The sequence below is a fragment of the Lutjanus erythropterus genome, chromosome 23 (genome assembly GCF_056507025.1).
Source record: "Lutjanus erythropterus isolate fLutEry1 chromosome 23, fLutEry1.hap2, whole genome shotgun sequence".
Taxonomy (NCBI): domain Eukaryota; kingdom Metazoa; phylum Chordata; class Actinopteri; order Lutjaniformes; family Lutjanidae; genus Lutjanus; species Lutjanus erythropterus.
In genome coordinates this window covers 21,252,475-21,271,304 of record NC_139339.1, presented here as the reverse complement: position 1 = coordinate 21,271,304, position 18,830 = coordinate 21,252,475, and the positions used below count along the sequence as shown (strand labels likewise).

The 18,830-nt window shown below is 40.2% G+C and overlaps 1 protein-coding gene across 2 annotated transcripts in view; it reads right to left on the bottom strand.

The window, feature by feature from the left end:
• fgf11a (fibroblast growth factor 11a) overlaps positions 1-18,830 on the bottom strand; it is a 129,438-nt gene that overhangs the window by 22,319 nt on the left and 88,289 nt on the right. For both annotated transcript variants that reach the window (XM_084712382.1, XM_084712383.1), the window contains one exon: positions 15,675-15,778. In XM_084712382.1, the coding sequence (XP_084568508.1) occupies positions 15,675-15,778 (104 nt within the window). The remainder of the gene's footprint in view (positions 1-15,674; positions 15,779-18,830) is intronic.

The following is an 18,830-nucleotide window of genomic DNA, read 5'->3' as shown; positions in this document are numbered from 1 at the left end:
TTCTCTGTATTAGGTCGCAAGAGGAGCTGTGTTTGTTCATTCTCTCAGTGTAGATCCACAATGTCATCCGCCGGAGTAAAGTTTTAGTTTGCCAAACTTTCCCCTGTTAACTGCAGAGAGTTTGGCCAGAGCTGGTCCTGGGTATCGGAGTCCGGCCCAATTATGTCTGCCTGCCTCTGTCAGATTGTTTATACCTGGCTGCACATGTGTGTTTGTGGGGATGTGGAGGGTGGCTAAATTGCACAAGGGAGTTTGTGTGTGTATGTGTGTGTGTGTGTGTGCAAGTTCATTTTTTGCTGCGTGTGTGTGTGTGCCTTTTACAACATCTGAAAACACCACACCGACCCCCCTCCCACCATCCACACATCACTCCTCCCTCCCTCTCCACTGCCATCTCTCTACCCGGGAGGCTTTTCCAGAGCACACAGCTAATAAAGTGGGCCAGGTCCGCGGCTGAGCGCTATTTTTATCAGAAAGCAATTTTCAGGTGGTGCCCACAGGTAAGCGGGTCCCAGTGCCTGAGACAATGGAGGCAAGACAAGGAGTTTCCCCCCCTGCCATTAACCTCTGCTGAGCTACTCACAAAAGCCCCGGTGCTCCAGGAGCCACCGCATGGACCTGGTCTTTGTCCCTGTATTCATATCAAGTCCTCCAAAAGAAACGTCCATTGTGCCTAAATGCCTGGATGCATGACTGGTGACCTCAAATGATTATTATTATTCCTGCCAAGTATAATCCTGATTATGTGATTGCTTGAATGCGTGCGTGCATGTGTGTGTATGTATCTGAGTGATCAGTGAACATGAAGCTTGTCCGCAGCTAATCTCAAATTCTACTGGACTGATCAGCCAAAATTTTTTCATGCATATTCATGACCATATGCTGAAGGACCTCTGTGATTCATAATTTTTGAAAAACCTTGAAAATGCTTTTTTTTTTTTTTTAATGCCTCCACATTAGTGACAACGGTGGCCACAGGTGTTATTTTCAGGGGATTCCATTCTTGTGAATGTGATATCTGAAGAACACCTTAAGGGATTTTTTTTAAACTTAGCACAAATAACCACTTGGGCTCAAGGATAAAATGATTAGATTTTGGTGGTCAAAGGTCAAGGTCACTGTGACCTTATGTCTGACTGGTTCATGCAGCCAATATCTTGAAAACAGTTGGAGGAAATTTCTTCAAACTTGGCACAAATGTCCACTCAGACTCAGGGATGAAGTGATCAGAGTTTGGGGGTCAAAGGTCAAAGGTGACAGTGACCTCACTAAACACATATCTAATAGAATAAAATTATGAGGTGATGAGATTTTATATCCAAAAGGTTAAAGGTCAACTTCACTGTGACATCATAACTGGATATTATTCTCAGGAACCACACATGTATGATATAGTAATAACTTCCATTTTGCCAAAAAATACACTTCATACTTTTTATAATTTTTTTTTTCAAAGTTACGGGTCAATATAGTGTTAAGTCCTTCAGTCTTCATTACAAACAATATACGAGTCTGAACAGACACGGATGTAAACTGTAACAGAGACATACAACTGCGAGGCAGTAATTCCAGTTTTTGACTGTTCTCACTCTTTTTAACTGACCACTAGGAGCCGCAAGTGATCACCAACTACTTCAGTTTGAAGTCTGGTTTCAGCTCTGGATAATCAATGTGGGGGTCCTCTCAGTGTTAGCATAACAACTACAATCCCCGCTGGCTGCATCTGGGAGTTATGCTGGCATTGAAGTAGGTGCTTCACCGTCTCTTGCCTGGCGGGTACCTCCATTTCACCTCTTCTAATTATGCCTAAATTCCTGGATACATGACCGCTGACCACAAATGAATGTTATTTGCTCCCGGCAGCAGGTGGTGAATGAAAAGAGTGACCAGATGAATAAAGGCACTGCAGAGGTGAAGGCAACTGAGGGAGTGATGAAGAGGAGGTGTGTATTGTTGGAGATGTGTAAAGACAGATGGATACACGCAGCCCATCTGGCCTCTCTCTCTTTATACAGCTGGACTATCCAGCGCTCCCATGAAAACATTTCTGTTATCACCACAGAGTCAGGCTTCAGTTATTACTGATTAATATTATCACTGAGCTGTGGAAAAGTGAAATGTTTAAGTGCATAGATGTAGGTCACTCAGTAGAACTGTATGGGAATCTGCACGACAAAGTGAGTGTTTTTTTCTTTCCTCCCTCACATTGTAGCTGACACTGTCCCCCAGATTTCCTGACTCATGGGCAGAGTATATTGCAAGGCCATTGGATTAGAAGTATTTGTAATTACTTGTACTGCACTGTACTGTATGTTGCCATTGTACAGTGTATGTGTTTGTTGCTTCCTGTTATTATTAAATATATTAAAAATTATTAGTAAGTTATTAGCAAGAATAAGTGGAATATTAGTTCTCCTTACTCATGCGCAGACATACTGTATATATACAGAGTATAGTGCTATATATGAATGTATATATACAGTATACTGTACACTATATTTAAACTTTTACTTTAATACCTTTTTCTGCTAAAAGATACACAGAATTACCTTTTTTGAAATAAATCTTAACTGCTATTAACTTTTTTTTTGGATCATTTGGATGCTGTAAAACAAACTGTATAATAAAGTTGTGTTTCTCCTGATGACCTGAAGCCCAACATTAACTCCTCTTTTAGTTCTTTTTTGTTCGACACCCAGTCCAAAGCATAGCTGTAGTGCTGCCAGAGGGCAGTGGAAATTCAAGTGAGGAAATCAAATTTTTAAGCGCCTGAAGATCCATACATTAGTTTATAGTGTTATATAAGAGAACCAATAAAAATGAATGGAAAGGTCAAAGTCGTCATATTGACATTTAATTGATAAGGAAAGTGTGATGCAGACTTGCAGTGAGCATGATGAAACTTCTAATAAAAGTTATTTCATCATGTGGTCATTAATAGTTGACTAATGTATATAAACTTGCCATTGTAGAGACCGACCTGAAACAAGCCACAGTATAAGTGTGCATCTGTATGCAGTACACCTCTGCTCCCAAAGGAAATATCTGGGTTCTTAGTAGCTAAATTCTCCACTGGAAATGATTTGCTCTGGGTTTGTCACTATGAACCACACCTTTCACATTTCATGTAGCCTTTTCATTCATTGTTAATGAGTATATTGATTAATGCAGCTAAAAGTAACTTTAAATGAACATTTAATGCAGTACCTTAACTGGTAATGAAGTATTTTTACAATGTGGTATTCTTTGATTTTACGTTTTTTAAGTAAAAGATATGAAAACTCTTTTCACCCGTGACTATACTGTTGCTTGTATTCCCATGTCTCCCCTGTATTTTATTTCTAATCAGTGTGAGTCATATTATCATGTTACATCATCATGTTATCCCATGGCATGCCACCTACATGTGCCTTGTACTTGCTGCATTATGCCCTTACAATTAACATTCACCTGGGACAGCTGTCGCTATGTTGGCACCACGACAGATCTGCTGAGCCAGCGTTTAAACGGTGACATCAGCTAACATCACTGGATTGGTTTCTAAGGAGATGATTCATTTCAGTCAAATATGAGGGAACATACTGTTACAGAAATGTACAGTATTTAAAACAAACGCAATGTTTTAGTGTCTCATCACTTATTTTATATTTTAGTGTCATATTACTCTCTTAGAAATAAAGGTGCGAACTAGAACCATATATGGTCCTTTGACTTGTTTCCATAGGAGAACTGTTCTTTGTTCATGGGTAGAATCGCTTATAATGGTTCCACCTGGAGTCCTTTCAGGGGGTTCTTCCTATAACCCAACATTAAGGGTTATACCTAGAACCATCTGTGAAAGGTTGCACCCAGGTCCCTAATATAGTATAATGGTTCCACCCAGAGCTCTCTCTGTCCATAGGTTCTATCCAGAATCCTTCCACCTTCTACAGGTTTCATCCAGAACCCACTCAGTGGATTCTACCGCAAACCCTTTTATATTCCAAGGCTTCCATCTTGAACCCAACCAGGGGTATATACCAAGAACCAAACATAAAGGGTTACCTGGAACCATCTTTGAAAGGTTGCACCCAGCACCCCCCATGAGTGAGTCTCCAGAGAAGCCATCTATGGTGTAATGATTCCACCCATAGCACTCTCTGGGGGTTCTATCAGAACCTCTCCACCTTCTAAGGGTGCTAACAAGAACCCACCCAGGGGTTTCTACCAAAAACTGTTCCAATATTCCAAGGGTTTCCTCCAGAACTCACTCAGAGGGATCTAAAAATACCCTGTCTTTAAGGGTTTCAAATATACATCTCTTGTCTTTATGGGTTCTACAAGGAACCAAATTATATTCTACAGATGAGCTAAAAACTCGAGAACACTTGAGAAAAATTAAGTGACTTAGGGGATTCCAGCTACATCTGCATTTAAAAATACCATTTCAAACATAAATAGACATTTGAATGTTTGAGTATGAGGGTCAGTTCTTTGGGTAAAAAGTGTTCTTAAAGGAACCCTAAGTCTTACAAAGAACCCTTATATTTACAAGTTAAAGCAATGGTGAAATAAAAGTGGAGAAAAATAAAAATGTGAGAGCTGAGTGTGCGAGGGAAGGGTTTCAGGGCGATGAGGCGGAGGACAAAGGCAGAGAGGGGAAAGGAGAACAGAGAGGTAGAGGACAGAGCTAGGACAAGGACAGCAGATAAGGGACACATCAAGACAGGGATATATATTCCGAATAAAAGAGGTTCACGGGGTGACAAAAAGCAAGGGAGGAGGAAGGCAGTGATGGCAGAGTGGAGAGAAAAAGACAAACCACGGGAGAGGCCAACAGACACAAATGGCCGGACAGGGAGCGAGACAGACTGACAGGCGAGTAAAAGCCGTACAAGTGAGACAGAGGGGGGGATAAAGGGAGATGGGGGGGAGGAAGGACGGGGAAGAAAGATGAGCGTGATGGCGGTTGTTGCTCCCAGCGGAGACGTTATGTTCGCTATGAGTCTGGGCCTGTCAGGCCATCCTTCTCCTCCTCTCTCGCTCCCAGCATCCATTGCTGCCGCTCCTCTCCCCGCTTCTCTCTTTCTTCCTCTCAAGACAGCGACAACAATCAGCCCTGTTTGTTATTACTGGTGCTAAGATCCAGCCTGCCCTGTCAATCAAACTGCCCTGCCACCCCCTTATCCTCAAGGAGTTTGAGAGGCCCTGGCCTCGAATACAGATTCGTGTGTGTGCTGTATGGATACACACAAGGAAGGTCTGCATTGTGCGGGAAGGTCAAAACTGTAATGTTTGTCCATTTATTTAATTTTCAAAAGTACCACCTTTTATCCTGTTTTAAAGAGATAGTTCAGATTATTTGACGTAGGGCTGTATGAGGTACATATTGATAATATATTGGCTTGTAGATGCTGGTTGACAACCAGACTAGACAAACATGAAGTGAGAAATTAAAATGGTGAAAGATTTCTGAGTCTACATTAAGAGGTCAATGAATGTCACTAGACGTGCCTGAGTAGCGGGTGGAACTTTTACCCCACCTGCCACCAGCAAATAGGACTTGGCCACATGAGAATTTGAACCCTCGACCTTTTCATTAAAGGGCATGTGCTTTGACCACTAGACCAGGATAGAATATCACAGTACAGTGATGACACTAAATCCTTTATACACTTAGTAAAGTTAGTGCTTCACTGAAGTCAATGACAGTGAGTAATTTCATGATCGGTCACCCTTAACCATGCTGAGTTATTATAGCAGCCTCTTGTGTCTTTAGGAGAAGAAAAACGTTCTCAACACAGAGTCAGAACAGGCTGAGGCCTAAATTAACAAGGTGCAAATACTTCACTTTGTGATACACTGCACACAATACTTTGCTTTTATTGAGTATATTGTCAAATATTTTGGTGAAATCTGTTTTAAAATGAGATGAAAGAAAAAATGTTCACAAGACAGATATTAAGTTATTTTACATTTTTAAAAATATAGAGTGATGGACTTTTTTGTTTGACATTTTAGGTAGCTAGTCATGTGACAGCACTTTGTCTTGACGTGGTCGCACCCTGCCTCGACCTTGGTCTTGACTCAGTCACAACCCCTCATAGTCTTGGTCTCTTATTAGCTCTGTTTTATTCTCCACCACCTCCTGAAGATAATATCTGGCTGCTACATACTTTGCTCTGCACACCAGCAAGTTGTTAACTTTGTCTGCTGAGCAGGTCGTGTACGGGGGGCAAATTTAGAGCTTTTTGCTGAAAACAGCTGTCAGCTGAATTTGGAAACAAGGTTGGTGAGCACAACAGCTTTCAGAAAGTCATTTCATGCGTCACATACAAATTATAGGCTGTTCGTGTTTAGTCCGGTCAATTCGGTCTTAATATGAATTTTGGACATTGTAGCAATAGTCAGGTGACCTTCACCATCATAGTCAGGTGACCAAGTCAACTGATTCATGACCCTAGATTGTGCAAAACATGTTTTTCGTATGAATCCATGCAAGCAATTATGAAATATAAACTTTTAGCATTTATGGCTCCACCTAGAACTTGTGTATGCACTTTACTTGTATATGCTTTTTGCTGTTACAGCACCACCATGGGGTCAGTGAGTGTTATTTTTTTGCCTGAGTAATGGGTTAAATTTCCAACCTACCTGCCAGTTTTTGAGTTTTTGTCATACAGGTTTTGCTGTACAAACACTTCAAGCTGAGAAAATTAATAAGAAAAAGGCTAAAATCCATTTTGCTGCAAGCTTGGGGGCACCGACCAGCATCTACTGTTGATAATACACTGATTGTCCATAAGTACCTCGTACAATCCCACATCAAATAATCTGAATTATCCCTTAAAGCTCATATTTTTAGCTTAGTTGTCAGCAGGTGTCTCATTTTAAACCAAACTCCATTTCCGTCCTGCACATTTTAATGTAAATGAAAGAAGAACTGATGCTTTGCAGTGACTCACTCCTCCCGCTCTCCTCCTCACCTCTATTATCATCTCGTTTTATCCTCCTGCAACAAGAGGCTCATGTAAGGACAAAAGGACATTCGCTCCATCATTTAGCCCGTCACTCCCACTCCCTCTTTATTGATCCTGTGCACAACAACTCACAGATACACAAAGGGATAAAGGCTAAGAAGTGTGTTATTTTCTTTACAGTAGATTACTTTTTGCTAAATTATAAATTTCGCTTTTCTCCATCTCTCTCTGTAGCTTAAATATCTTTCGGGGCTAAACTGGGATGTTTGGCTAGTGGGTGCTTCAATACTCATGAGAGAAAAAAAAAATCATCCCTCTTCAGTGAAGTAATTCCTGTTTATTTTTTCCCTGGTCGTGGCAGGAGCAGCCTTCACTGCTACTGTGAAATGTAAATGTGTCTGGAGGTTTAAGTGTGTCGTCTGGTTAAACGTAGCCAAAGAAGGCAGCTGGGGATTTACCGTGCTTGCATGTGATCAATAATTCATGCTGTGTGTTTGCAGGGGAAACACCACTGTGCAAACTAAAGTAATCAAACATCATGTACGTAGATATTCATTGTGTATTAAGGTCTAACTGGAATGGAATTTATACAGCAGTCTGGATGGCTGTTTCACATGGCAGCAGTTAACTGACCTTACTTCAATTTCTTCATGCACTACTGTGACATTATAGACCACAAATGGTGATACAAGGCTTTTCCCCCAGTTTCTACAAGTCCAAATAGCATTAGCTATCAACTGTTAGCAATCTAAGCCATCTGTCCTTTACATCATTCAACATTTGGCAGGCCCCACACGCTGTTATGTTTGTATTTCACTCCGAAAGCGAAAGCAATACAGTCACCACAGCTTGCTAATGGTCGCGCTGACATCACTTTTAGTTTATGTTATTTTGACACCTGCTGAGGGCTATTTTTACACTCAGTGGTGTGTTTATTATGAAGCACGGCTGCCAACATTTGAATTTAGCTTGGAATGAGATTTGTTGAAGGGCCACTAACCCTAACCCTGAGCAGCACCCAACAAATTCATTCAAACGACCATTTCATAGCTGTCAAGTTAACATGGCTGAAATCAGTGGTCAGTGACTGATATCACCACACACACACACAAGAAAAAAGACTATAACTGCGGTCAGTTATAGTCACCATAGTGGTTACATAACCTGAAATAAGCCACAAGGTGTGCATCATAGGTGTGCTGTGGTGCCTTCACAAATCGCACTACACATTTGTTCGTAAACTGTAGACATAGTGAGCCACACAGTACCAACAATGCTAACACCACAGTCTTTCCAGCTCTGCTCATGCTCATCGTATCGCGCACCACAATGATTAGCACACTTTTGGTTCAAACAGACGATGATGGATGCACACATCGCTACAAATGGATGCAGGATATGCAAGGCAGATGTAAAAGGTCATCACTTCATCATTTGACACATTTGTTCTAAATTTTGTCATAATCAACAAAATCCAAGTAAACTCATGGGTGCCGATTTGAAGAAATTCCCTAAAGGCGTTCTTGAGATACATTCAATCGGTGTGAGTTGGCAGCCATGTAGGTAAGACGGGGGTCTACTGTAGCTGAAACCTGTCTCTATTGCATGGCTACTGCTGTGCTGATGGCAAATTAGCTTGTGTATTTTGATGGGTGCTTTTATTAAACAACTACAGGGACCGCATGAGGTGGCAAGGCAGCCTAAAAGCTACATCTCTACTCATGGACCCAGGTTCAAAACCTTGCCCTGTCATTGAGCAAGAAACTAAATCACTTCAAGACCCAAGACTGCTGTCGTGTTGCTCCCCCTGTCCTTTGACCTGCCTGTGGAGGAAACAAGGAAAAGAGAATTTCTCTATGGGCATCTGTGACCTTGACCACGAATTGCTTATGGGACTTTGACATCCTCTAATTACTTATTTTCTTCCTTGAGGTCATGTTTGCTTGTGAATTTCCCCTTCAAAAAACAAGAGTGAACAACAAAAGAAAAGTGGAATACATGATCAAGCGCATTTCATAAAAAATACTGTGTTTCAGGATGTTTAATTAGGTTTCAAGATAAACTGAGGTCACCACAAACATTTGAAATATTTATAAAAGGTGACATTATTAAATTAGATTAGAAGATTAGATAAAATTTTTGTGATCCTCACGGGGAAAATAAGTTGTGGCAGCAGAGGAGTCGAGAATATAAATAAGAACAGAACAAACAGAAACTACTGAAGATAATACAAAAAGAAAATTACAACAAAGGAGCTTTAATGAGATGCAACTGATAAACAAAGATAAACGATGGGGCTTAAGAAGGCCAAGCTAGAAAACTACTTTTCTCTTTTCTCTGAGACATTACGGCTGGGAGGAGGTACTTCATTTTCAAATCCTTTAAGTAAGTGTTGTGATTATCTGCTTGTGTGTGTGTGTGTGGTTGCGGAAGTGAACACGTCTGCCACAGAGGCCCATGAAAGATTAATGCTGAGTAGCCACTGGAACAGTGCCGCAGCCGAGGTGAGCCTTTGTTATTGCTACGAAAAGGTACGAGGAAACACCTCTCTCCAGCTGGGCTACATGTTTTTTTTTAATGTTGCTGGAGAATACAACTTGATTTAAGCTTTTTAGAAAGCCAATCATTCTGAAAAATTTATATTAATATTGATTAATACTAAATCAGTACTGCGTATTTTATCTAAAACTCAGAATTATGTGCAATAGAAAAACAGCATAATCGAGGCATCAAGTAAAACCATGAGTGCCATGGTATTATTAAATTCCCTGTATCTGATTTATTTGTTAATATCATTATTGTGATTCATTGGTTGTAAATTTTCCTGCTTCAAATGCAGCCAGTAACTCAACTCATTAGAAATTTAAAATTTTGGAAATTCCCCCCTTCACACGTACATCAGGAAGGTGAATGAGATCCCTCAAAGTCTTGGTCTTGGCTGTAAAACTGATTTGTAGGAAACTTTTCTCTCCCGAATTAATTTTTTGTCCACTTGAGAGCAACAGAAAAAATCTGTAAACTTTTGGCAAATTGTTAGCAAACCGTTGCTTGTATAACCTACACATACAGAAGTCACAGAGCAATGTCAGCTCTGTATAAATTCTCTTTAGCTGCTATATGCTTCACTATGTACACTAGCTAGCTGCTAGCTCATCTGCTGAGCACATTATGTACAGTGGACTATTTAGAGCTGAATGTGGAAACCAGGGTAATAAGAGCAGTGCAATGTGATGTCATGGACAACTTTTAAGGACATTTTGCATATCATGTCTACACATTTTTGGCTTTTCATGTTTAGTCCAGTATTTGTGAGTTTGGGCCATGGAAACAATACTCTGATAACCAATGTCATGGTGATCTTTGTCATGGTTCATGCTGTGAACCGGTCTCAGTTTGGTTAGGTTGAAGCAACAAATCTTCTTGGTTAGGTTTAAGAAAAGATTGTGATCTGGATTAAAATAAGGACCTTACTTGCATAAATTAGGTTACATATGTCTCTGTACATAAGTTAGTGTATGTACTTAAATTAAAATAATTCTACATTGACTTCTAGTTTTAAGAACTGCTTTCTGCAAGGTGAAAGTTTTGTTTCTTTAACCCATCCATCCACCCCACCAGCTCCGTATACAGATTTTCTTGCTCATGTCACCAGACACATTTTTCTTTATTACATATGTGTGTAAAAGGACACATCATCTCTTTATAAGTCTGTACAGACTAAATGGTGTGAAATGACACAACAAATGCAAAAAAGTGTTATAGCACACAAAATAACTTAAGACTTTGGTGCGTAGACCAGCGAAGAAATGGTAAATGGCAGTAAAATTGTGTGCCATAAAACCAAAACAAAGAGGTGAAAGACACTGATGGCACTTGATATAGCTACATTGAATGGGTAATGAGTGAGGTGTTGATATGAAAATATTGATAAAAGGAACTTTAGAGCAAAACAGCAGTGTCTTTTGACATTACAACCCCATTCCCTTCAATCAGTTTGCAATGACCAACCCCTCTTTTGTCACACTTTTGCTAACCCTACCTGCCTGTGTCTCAACTCCCTGCAGTGTAGGCCAAAGAAACACCCACAAACTTACATTCATTATCTCAAACCCCCCCCCCCATTGTTAATCTTTAAAGAAAGCACACATAAGAAATTAAACAACAACAGAGTTCCCCCATCTCCCACAGTCCCACAGTATCGTTTCACTGCAGCAAGCAAAATGAAATGTGCACCCGTGACCTAAACTGTACCAAAATATTCTCTAGAATTTCTACATGTTCATGCTAAAATTTTACATTGAGGTTATTTCTTTGACTGCTTGCTAAATTGCCCTTCCCCTTCAGGGGATGACGTAGGGGCCTTGTTCCCTGCACATGCAAACGGTTGCATAACAGGGTGGTAAGGCTCTGCACTGCTCCTCTCCGGACCCTGAGGGCAACGAGCGCAAAACATGCTTTCCTCCTCTATTTCTGTTCTCCGCCTTCTTCTCTATCTCGCTCTCCGGTCGTCACATTTACATGGAACAATAGCAGAGCAGGTAGTTTAAGGTGAAAAAAATCCCCCTCATCTGCTTTGTGCTCCCTCCTTTCTCATCTCAGAGGGATTTTCTCAAACATTTTTCTCCTTCCCCTCTCTCTTTCCCCGTGGTTCTTTCCCTCAGTGAAAATGGGTCACCTTTCTTCTGTCAGGAGAATGCCTGGGTAAGTATAACCTCCATATCTGTGTGTGTGTATGTGCATGCAAGGTTTTTACTGTCTAGGGGGGTTCCAAGCCCTGGAAAAGTCATGTACAAGGACCATTTTCTGGGGCTCATTAGGGGAAAAGTTAAGTTTTTATGGGTTGGAGGGTTAGAGTTAGGTTAAAATATGGATTGGGGCTACTTCTGACATTTCTGCAAGCTGCGCCTTTTGCGATAAACAAAACTTTCTCAAGAAATTTAATTTTATTCTCATCACTGTGGCCATTCTGAACATTTTTCACTTGCCACCTAGAGTTTCAAGAAATGTCACTTTGGTGTAAGATAGTATGCTGAAGAAAGCAGGCTTCTCTAAAGCTTGACAAGTAAAAAGTTTTGAGTCATTCCAAATGCTTGTCTTTGATTAAAAATGAAAACAGATACAAAACATAGTAGATTAAAGCTACACGATCGAACATTTCCATATTAAAATGTCAAAAAAAGTTGCATTTTTGCTTCTAACAATGGTTTAATGCAGAGAAATCCATAATTTATTCAAGGTAATGATGTCATTGCTAGCCATTGCTAGTTGCAAGTTGCCATAACTTCTGGGAAATCATATGTAAGATACATCAGAGAGTGAGGAAGGAAGTTGGCGCCTTTGATTAAATGTAACATGAATGAAACTTAAATATTACCTCATCCATGAACATGATTTCTGCTGAGTCATGTCAAATATTGGTGCAATATTTGGTGTCATCATACATGTGTGTGTTTGGTCCTGGTCTGCCAGTTGGCTAACTGAACAGCCTGTAAGTAAATCTCCATGCAGGTAACAAGCTAATCCAGGGAGCTAATTTCTGTGTTCAGAAAAAAGACAAACTTTTGAAATGATAAAATATTTGTAAGCTTCTCAGGTTCACACCACTACGTTTTTTTTTCTTTGCTGGTATTTCAAAAATTTCTACAACAGGTACAATGTTAGCATGACCCATCGTCAGAATGATCACAATTATTAGAATAAGACACAGGCTGAAAAAACAGATGTTTATCAGTAATCTTCACAGGTAGAGTTTTAAAACTGAGGCTCATAGATTGCCTATTCTTCTTTTCACACACTACTAAACACAAAGAAAACTTACATAAAACTTGTGATTCAACAAGAACCCGGTTCCAGTCATATTTGCCAACTATTTTACGTCATTCGATTCCTGGACCAAGAAGTGTTTTGAACGTTCAAGAGCTCTGTTACGTCTCGCTGCAATCTGTGGTTGGCAAAGTGAGAAGCTGCTAGAATTAAGGGCAGACGTTAAGTAGTGTGCATGATTATGTCTCGACAGAATGATGTTCACATACTGAATAAGCAGCAGCATACGGAGGACTTTGTGTATATCCATACGTGTGTTCTTTCCAGACTGATTTTCTATTGTTCCAGTTGATAGAAACCCCGTATCTCCTCTCCTCGTCTCTGGCAGTATGCATGCGGGCAGCGTTAGATGGACTTTGAAGTGAGCGCACCGATGCACTTCAAACAAGATCTCACACACTTTGCCTGTGTGCCAAGAGGAAAAGGCTGAAAAAAGAGCTTTTCTCTGCATCCTGATAGAGTGCACTCTGATCCACCCTCTGTCTCTTCATCTATTCTGCCTCTCAAATGTGTAGCTCGGCTGTACCGCTTCTCTCTGCACATCAATCTGAAATAACTCTCTGGAAGCACCCTATGAGCTGTTTCACAAGTTGTAGCAATGCAAGTGCTGCTGTGACCGAGAGCAGGGAAGTGTTTCATGCACAGATGCATGCAGACATTACGCACAGTTTCAGATGTCACCACCTCAGCCTGTCACTGTGTGAGTCAAAAGGAAGCCGGCTGGGGTGAAAAGACTCAGATGGTCTCAGATGACAGCAGTGTGTCATGTGCTGCTGTGTGTTTGTTAATGAGAGTAAATCTGAGGGTGTGGACTGCTCATCAGGGTACTTCATTTGTAATATAATACCATAGCAACAGGACATATCCCGAAATGAAAATGACATGGAGTTCATTCTTGATCTTGCAAAACAAAAGAAATTGGAGGAATATGTTGAGATGAGATTGGAAGCTTGAGAAAGGACTTGGAACTCGTGTTAAGTTAAACATATCATCCTATACTTGGTGACAGCTACCACAATTTGCATACTTCGTTATACTGCCAATCTGAGGTTAAATGAAAAGTTTATTTGCCCATGAAACCAAACAGTCACAACTGACAACTGTGGAGAAAACTCAACATTTGAAGGGCATGAAAGTCAAATACAACGTTTCATCTTTGACTATGTCAAACTTCAAAGTCCCAAGTTCAAAGTCACTTTCATTCCCTTACTTAATGAAAGTTGTTATATAAATTGGTTTACCTGGTTTAACATTAACCATGGCCCTATGGCACAAAAAGTTACTCTGTGGCCACCAAATATTCCACATAAGTTGCCATCAAGTTTTACCCCTTTACTGCAAGCCTTCACCAACACAACATTCAACATTCTACAAAAACAGTGAGCAGTAGCTTCCGATATGTCGAGGCTACTGAAATATGGGTGTACTAAGCCTACTCAAACTTTAAACGTGATCCTTACAGAAGAACAAGAAACACAAAAGGCTGACTATGAAAAAAACACCACAACAATGAAAATTTAGTGAGTGAATGGAGGCAGTGGAAGTGTCACAGTTTCAATTCTAAGTTGAAAATTGAGTGAAAAATGAGCTTACAATATCAAAAGTGAATCGAAAATAATCAAAGACAGGATCTGCGATTCTCCCGGTATTTTTTTTGCATGCCAACACACTGGCAGGCATTAAGAATAACTATACAGAAAAAAAACAGTCTTCTCACAGATGGTCTCGTTACTTATGTAGGTCATATCAGGGCATTAGTATTAAATTTAAACTGCTTCATAACCAATTACAGACTATTCTTGGAAGTTTAACTACCCCTTAAAGCATGAACTTTTCTGTTAGTGCCCAAACATGCTGGCACAGAGAGAGACTCACTTTCAACAAGAAAACTTCCAGTCTAAGGCACATAGGATTCAGGTTTCCCACAAAGCCAGTTCCCCTGAAGGGAGAGCTGGGAGATTTTTATCAGGTAAAAACTTGATAGTCTATCAATGGAACCGCCATCACTGCAGAAAAAAAAAGTTTAACTAAGTTTTACTTAAGTTTAACTTAACTAGGAAACAGGAGTTTAAGTTACCAGAACAAAACACATCTAAGAACATAATGCACTGCGGCATGTGCCACCAGTCTCATCAGTTAGCCAAGAAAGCTGGCTCATTTTTAATTGGGAACACTACATCACAATTAATGGTAAAGTGGACAACACAAGTGTCACAGTTAAGGAGGCCTGTGTTCATATTTTCCATGAATGAAGACTGTGGGCAATACAGTTTCTAAATGAATGGTCACCAGTGTGTCTGGTTTGTATTGATTTGCTTAAGGATGGCTATAAAGTATATGAAAAATTAAAACTGGTCAAAGCAGATGAGACACATTTATATTATCATCATACATCTAAATCAAGCAAGAACCCAGCAGTGTGTCAGACTTTGCAAGATGGACAAATTTAGAGCAACTTTATTATCATTTATTGGAAATTCCATGTTTTCATTGCAGATAACAGTGTATAGTAAGTTATGGAACAGATTTCAGCTCTAATATGAGAATTAATTTGTACTTCTGTGAATTTTGAAGGCAAACTAAAGTTGTGTGTTAAGAGGCTCTCACAGGCCAGTTTGACATTTATCTAAGTGATGTTGCCACACAGACAGACTTAAAAAGCTTTCGTAGCTGCCTGTAACTCCAGCCATATTTCTATATAACCTCCATTCCAACAATCGCTACAGCTACATTAAGAATGCATGTGTTGCTGTCACACACTGCCTGTACACTGTGTTTAATCAACTCAGTACAAGCAGGGAGGCAGTTTTTCACCCAGGACTGCTGTAATGAAATCACAAATTAAGTTTTTAAAGGCTGAAGGCGTTACTGTAGTGTATGTGCTGACCATACCGAAGTGTAGAGGTAGCCCTCGCTGTTCATGGCAACGTAGAGCCCTGTCTTGGTGCTCTGGATGGCCACTATCCTGAGGCCCACAGGAATCAAGTTGAACTGCACTGCAAAAAAAAAAAAAAAAACATAAAACAGAGAGAAAGAAATGGTGTTAGAGCAATCATTCTTTCTCTTAAATGCTCACAGTGCTTCCTCGTGGCATAAAAAGACAATTGCTTTCCAGCTGTCTCCTATTTCATCCTCCCTGTTGTACAGTATATCTGTCAGAGACGGGGATGGGAAAGTATGTGAAAAAAGCAAGAGGGAGAGGCAGGGAAGGATTAGGAGAGGGAGATTTAGGAGGAATAAAGTCTGGTTGCTGGTACACCGGAGGTCAGACAAAGACGGGACTGACAGTATGGAGAATTCCCCTGCTGGAGAGAGACAGATAGAGAGAGCCTGGCTTAGCAAAGAGCTTTCAGAATACAGTACATTAGAAAGTGACATCTCCTGAGCCCGCTCTGAATTCATTTCCTCTGTCCCGACACAGTAAACAGCACTTTGTAATGCACTTTGCTGAATCCCCCCTCATATGGAACCTTGGATTTTTTATGTGCATAGCTCTCCATATAAACTAACTTCAACCTGGCCGTTGGAGCAGCTCTCACCCTGAGTGTCTGTGTTTTTGAATCACACACAAGTGTGGGTCTCCCTGCACGGTCTTGTTATTTCTGTAGGTGTTGTTCTGACCCTGCATGCAAGTACACGTGCATGCTGCCCGTGTATGTCCATGCGTGTTTGTCCTTCTCTGACTACTTGAGTGTTCCCCAGTCTAAAGCAGCGCCTCATAAGATGTGACATGGTGAGTTGAGTGATACTGACAAAACACCCTCTGGCTGCCAGCTGCTCTGTGGTCACAGTGACCATATTGGTCATGATGACCAAATGCTACCAGGACGATCAGAGTCCCTGAAGCATTTGGATCAAATCTAGCATGAGGCAGACAATTGAAACAGACAAGTTTCAAAAGATTTAACTTATAATATACATTTTGTGACCAGGAGTCTCTCTCACATTAAAACAATGACAACAGATATAGCTTGATGCAGTTTTGCCACTATTGTGTTTCTGGTTTCCAACAGCTCCTCCTGAAACTCAGATCAAACTGTAAAACTAGGCAGTGATCAAATATGGACTGTTGTCCATATTGTCCATACCGTCTCAAGGCTTTGGTGGTCCACAAACTAATGGGTTACATCACAGTGGGTTCACATTTATTTACAACACGTAACTCCCCATAAAACCACAACCTTCTGTTTGTGTATGACTAAAAAAAAGGATACAAAGTGTTAATTAAACTTAACAGATATTGGGATGCTTAAACTCTGGAGTGAATGTTTTCATGTAAGTCAGTCTTATGTACAGCACTTTGACTTGCCTTATAGTAGAAAAGTGCAAAAAACCCTGACATGATGGAAATGATCATGGTAAAATTACCACAACATTTTAATGTAAGCCTCGTTTTGATCTGCTGCAGTTTGACCTGTTAAAGTTACTGCATTATGCTGTCAATGCAAGCTAAACACACAGATGAAATGCCCTCTAGTTTCAGTGGACAGTGCAAGCACTTTATCAAGTCATGAGAACCTTAACATTACACCCCAAATTTAATTATTACTTTGATGTACTTTTATAATGAAATAAATGAATTATTTTCAATTCATGGTTCGTTGAGGGTTTTTTGTAGTTTTCTAGATGTTATGGTCCTAGACAGACACCAAATTTCTCTCTTGGGTCTCAAGCTGAGATGGTTTTTGAACCCCTGCTTTAAAATGTCAGATAAAGCATGAGATTAATAATAATTCTTGACCTTGGAAGAAGTAGCCCGACAAAAAACTAAAACCTAACTTAACATCCTCTTTCTAACTTCTTCCAGGGCTTTCAACATCATCTCGTCTACATCGGTGGATGGAACAGTCAACTGAGAAAATAACAACTGCAAGAACATGAAATGTGTCTGAGAACTCCAGAGAGCTTGTAGTGAATCTTGAATTAACTTTTTTTTAAACAGGTCTGTGAAACATTCAAGACTTTGATGAACAAACACTGGCTGATGGGGATTGAGCCTGTGACACAATGTGTAATACTGTCAGTAGCCACTGCTGACAGATCCTAGAATCTGCCTGAAAGGAGCATTAAATTATATCTGTTCATATCTATTTGATCCTATTTAGTTCCTGCATAATGTTAATATACAAGTTTTATCATCGTATATTCACAAAAGTCAAACATAATAAAACTTCTGAAAGTCACTAGCAGATAACACTAAGTTCTGGTCAGAAATACCAAAACCAGAATCATTTTCAGCAGTCTGTAGGAAGTGACAGCTAGGTTGTCAAAATGATGGATTTCTTATACGGCTGACAAATTAAGTCTCAGGAGCATGTTTTAGGTTCATGGAGCCATTAGCTGCTATTAAACAAATCAATTTCAAATCAGAAATCCTGCCAACATAATGGATGGAAGTTAAGTTATCAGATTGAGATAGAAAATCAATGCTGGCCATGATGAAAAAACAAGCAAACTCAAACCTTGTCAGTTCATTTTTTGATGAATATTGAGTTTTGTCATGTAAGGATTTATTTAAACTTAAAGGAAGATTTGGTTTCACAAGTTCTTTCACATCCGGTTGAGGAAAATGTGCAGGTTGTGACTTTGCAATGTGTTGGCTAAAAGTTTTTTACTTCCAGCATTAAGGTTGTGAATGTCACATTTTACTTGGAATAATAACTCCAAGTATAAATGAAACAAAACCCAGTCCAGGTACGTGTGTCCAGTTTAGGTAATGAAAACTACACATACTTCTCACCCCTTCTTTCTCCCGCTCTCCCTCACTCTCTATCTTCAGGGCCCTGCTTCTATTTGCTCGATCGATCGCTGCATCTCAAACAGTCGGTTTCGCAAATGAACAAGGTGTCACCAAAGACCACGACCGGGATGACAAATAGAGCAGGGCACACACACACACACACACACACACACACACACATCGCCTCCCTCCTTCTTGCCCTCCTCTTTCACTTCACTGTTGTTTCTCACTCTCTTACACACACCAGCAGCCTTACTGTGGTATTAGTGACCCCACATAACCTGCTGCGCACTGACACACACCACCAC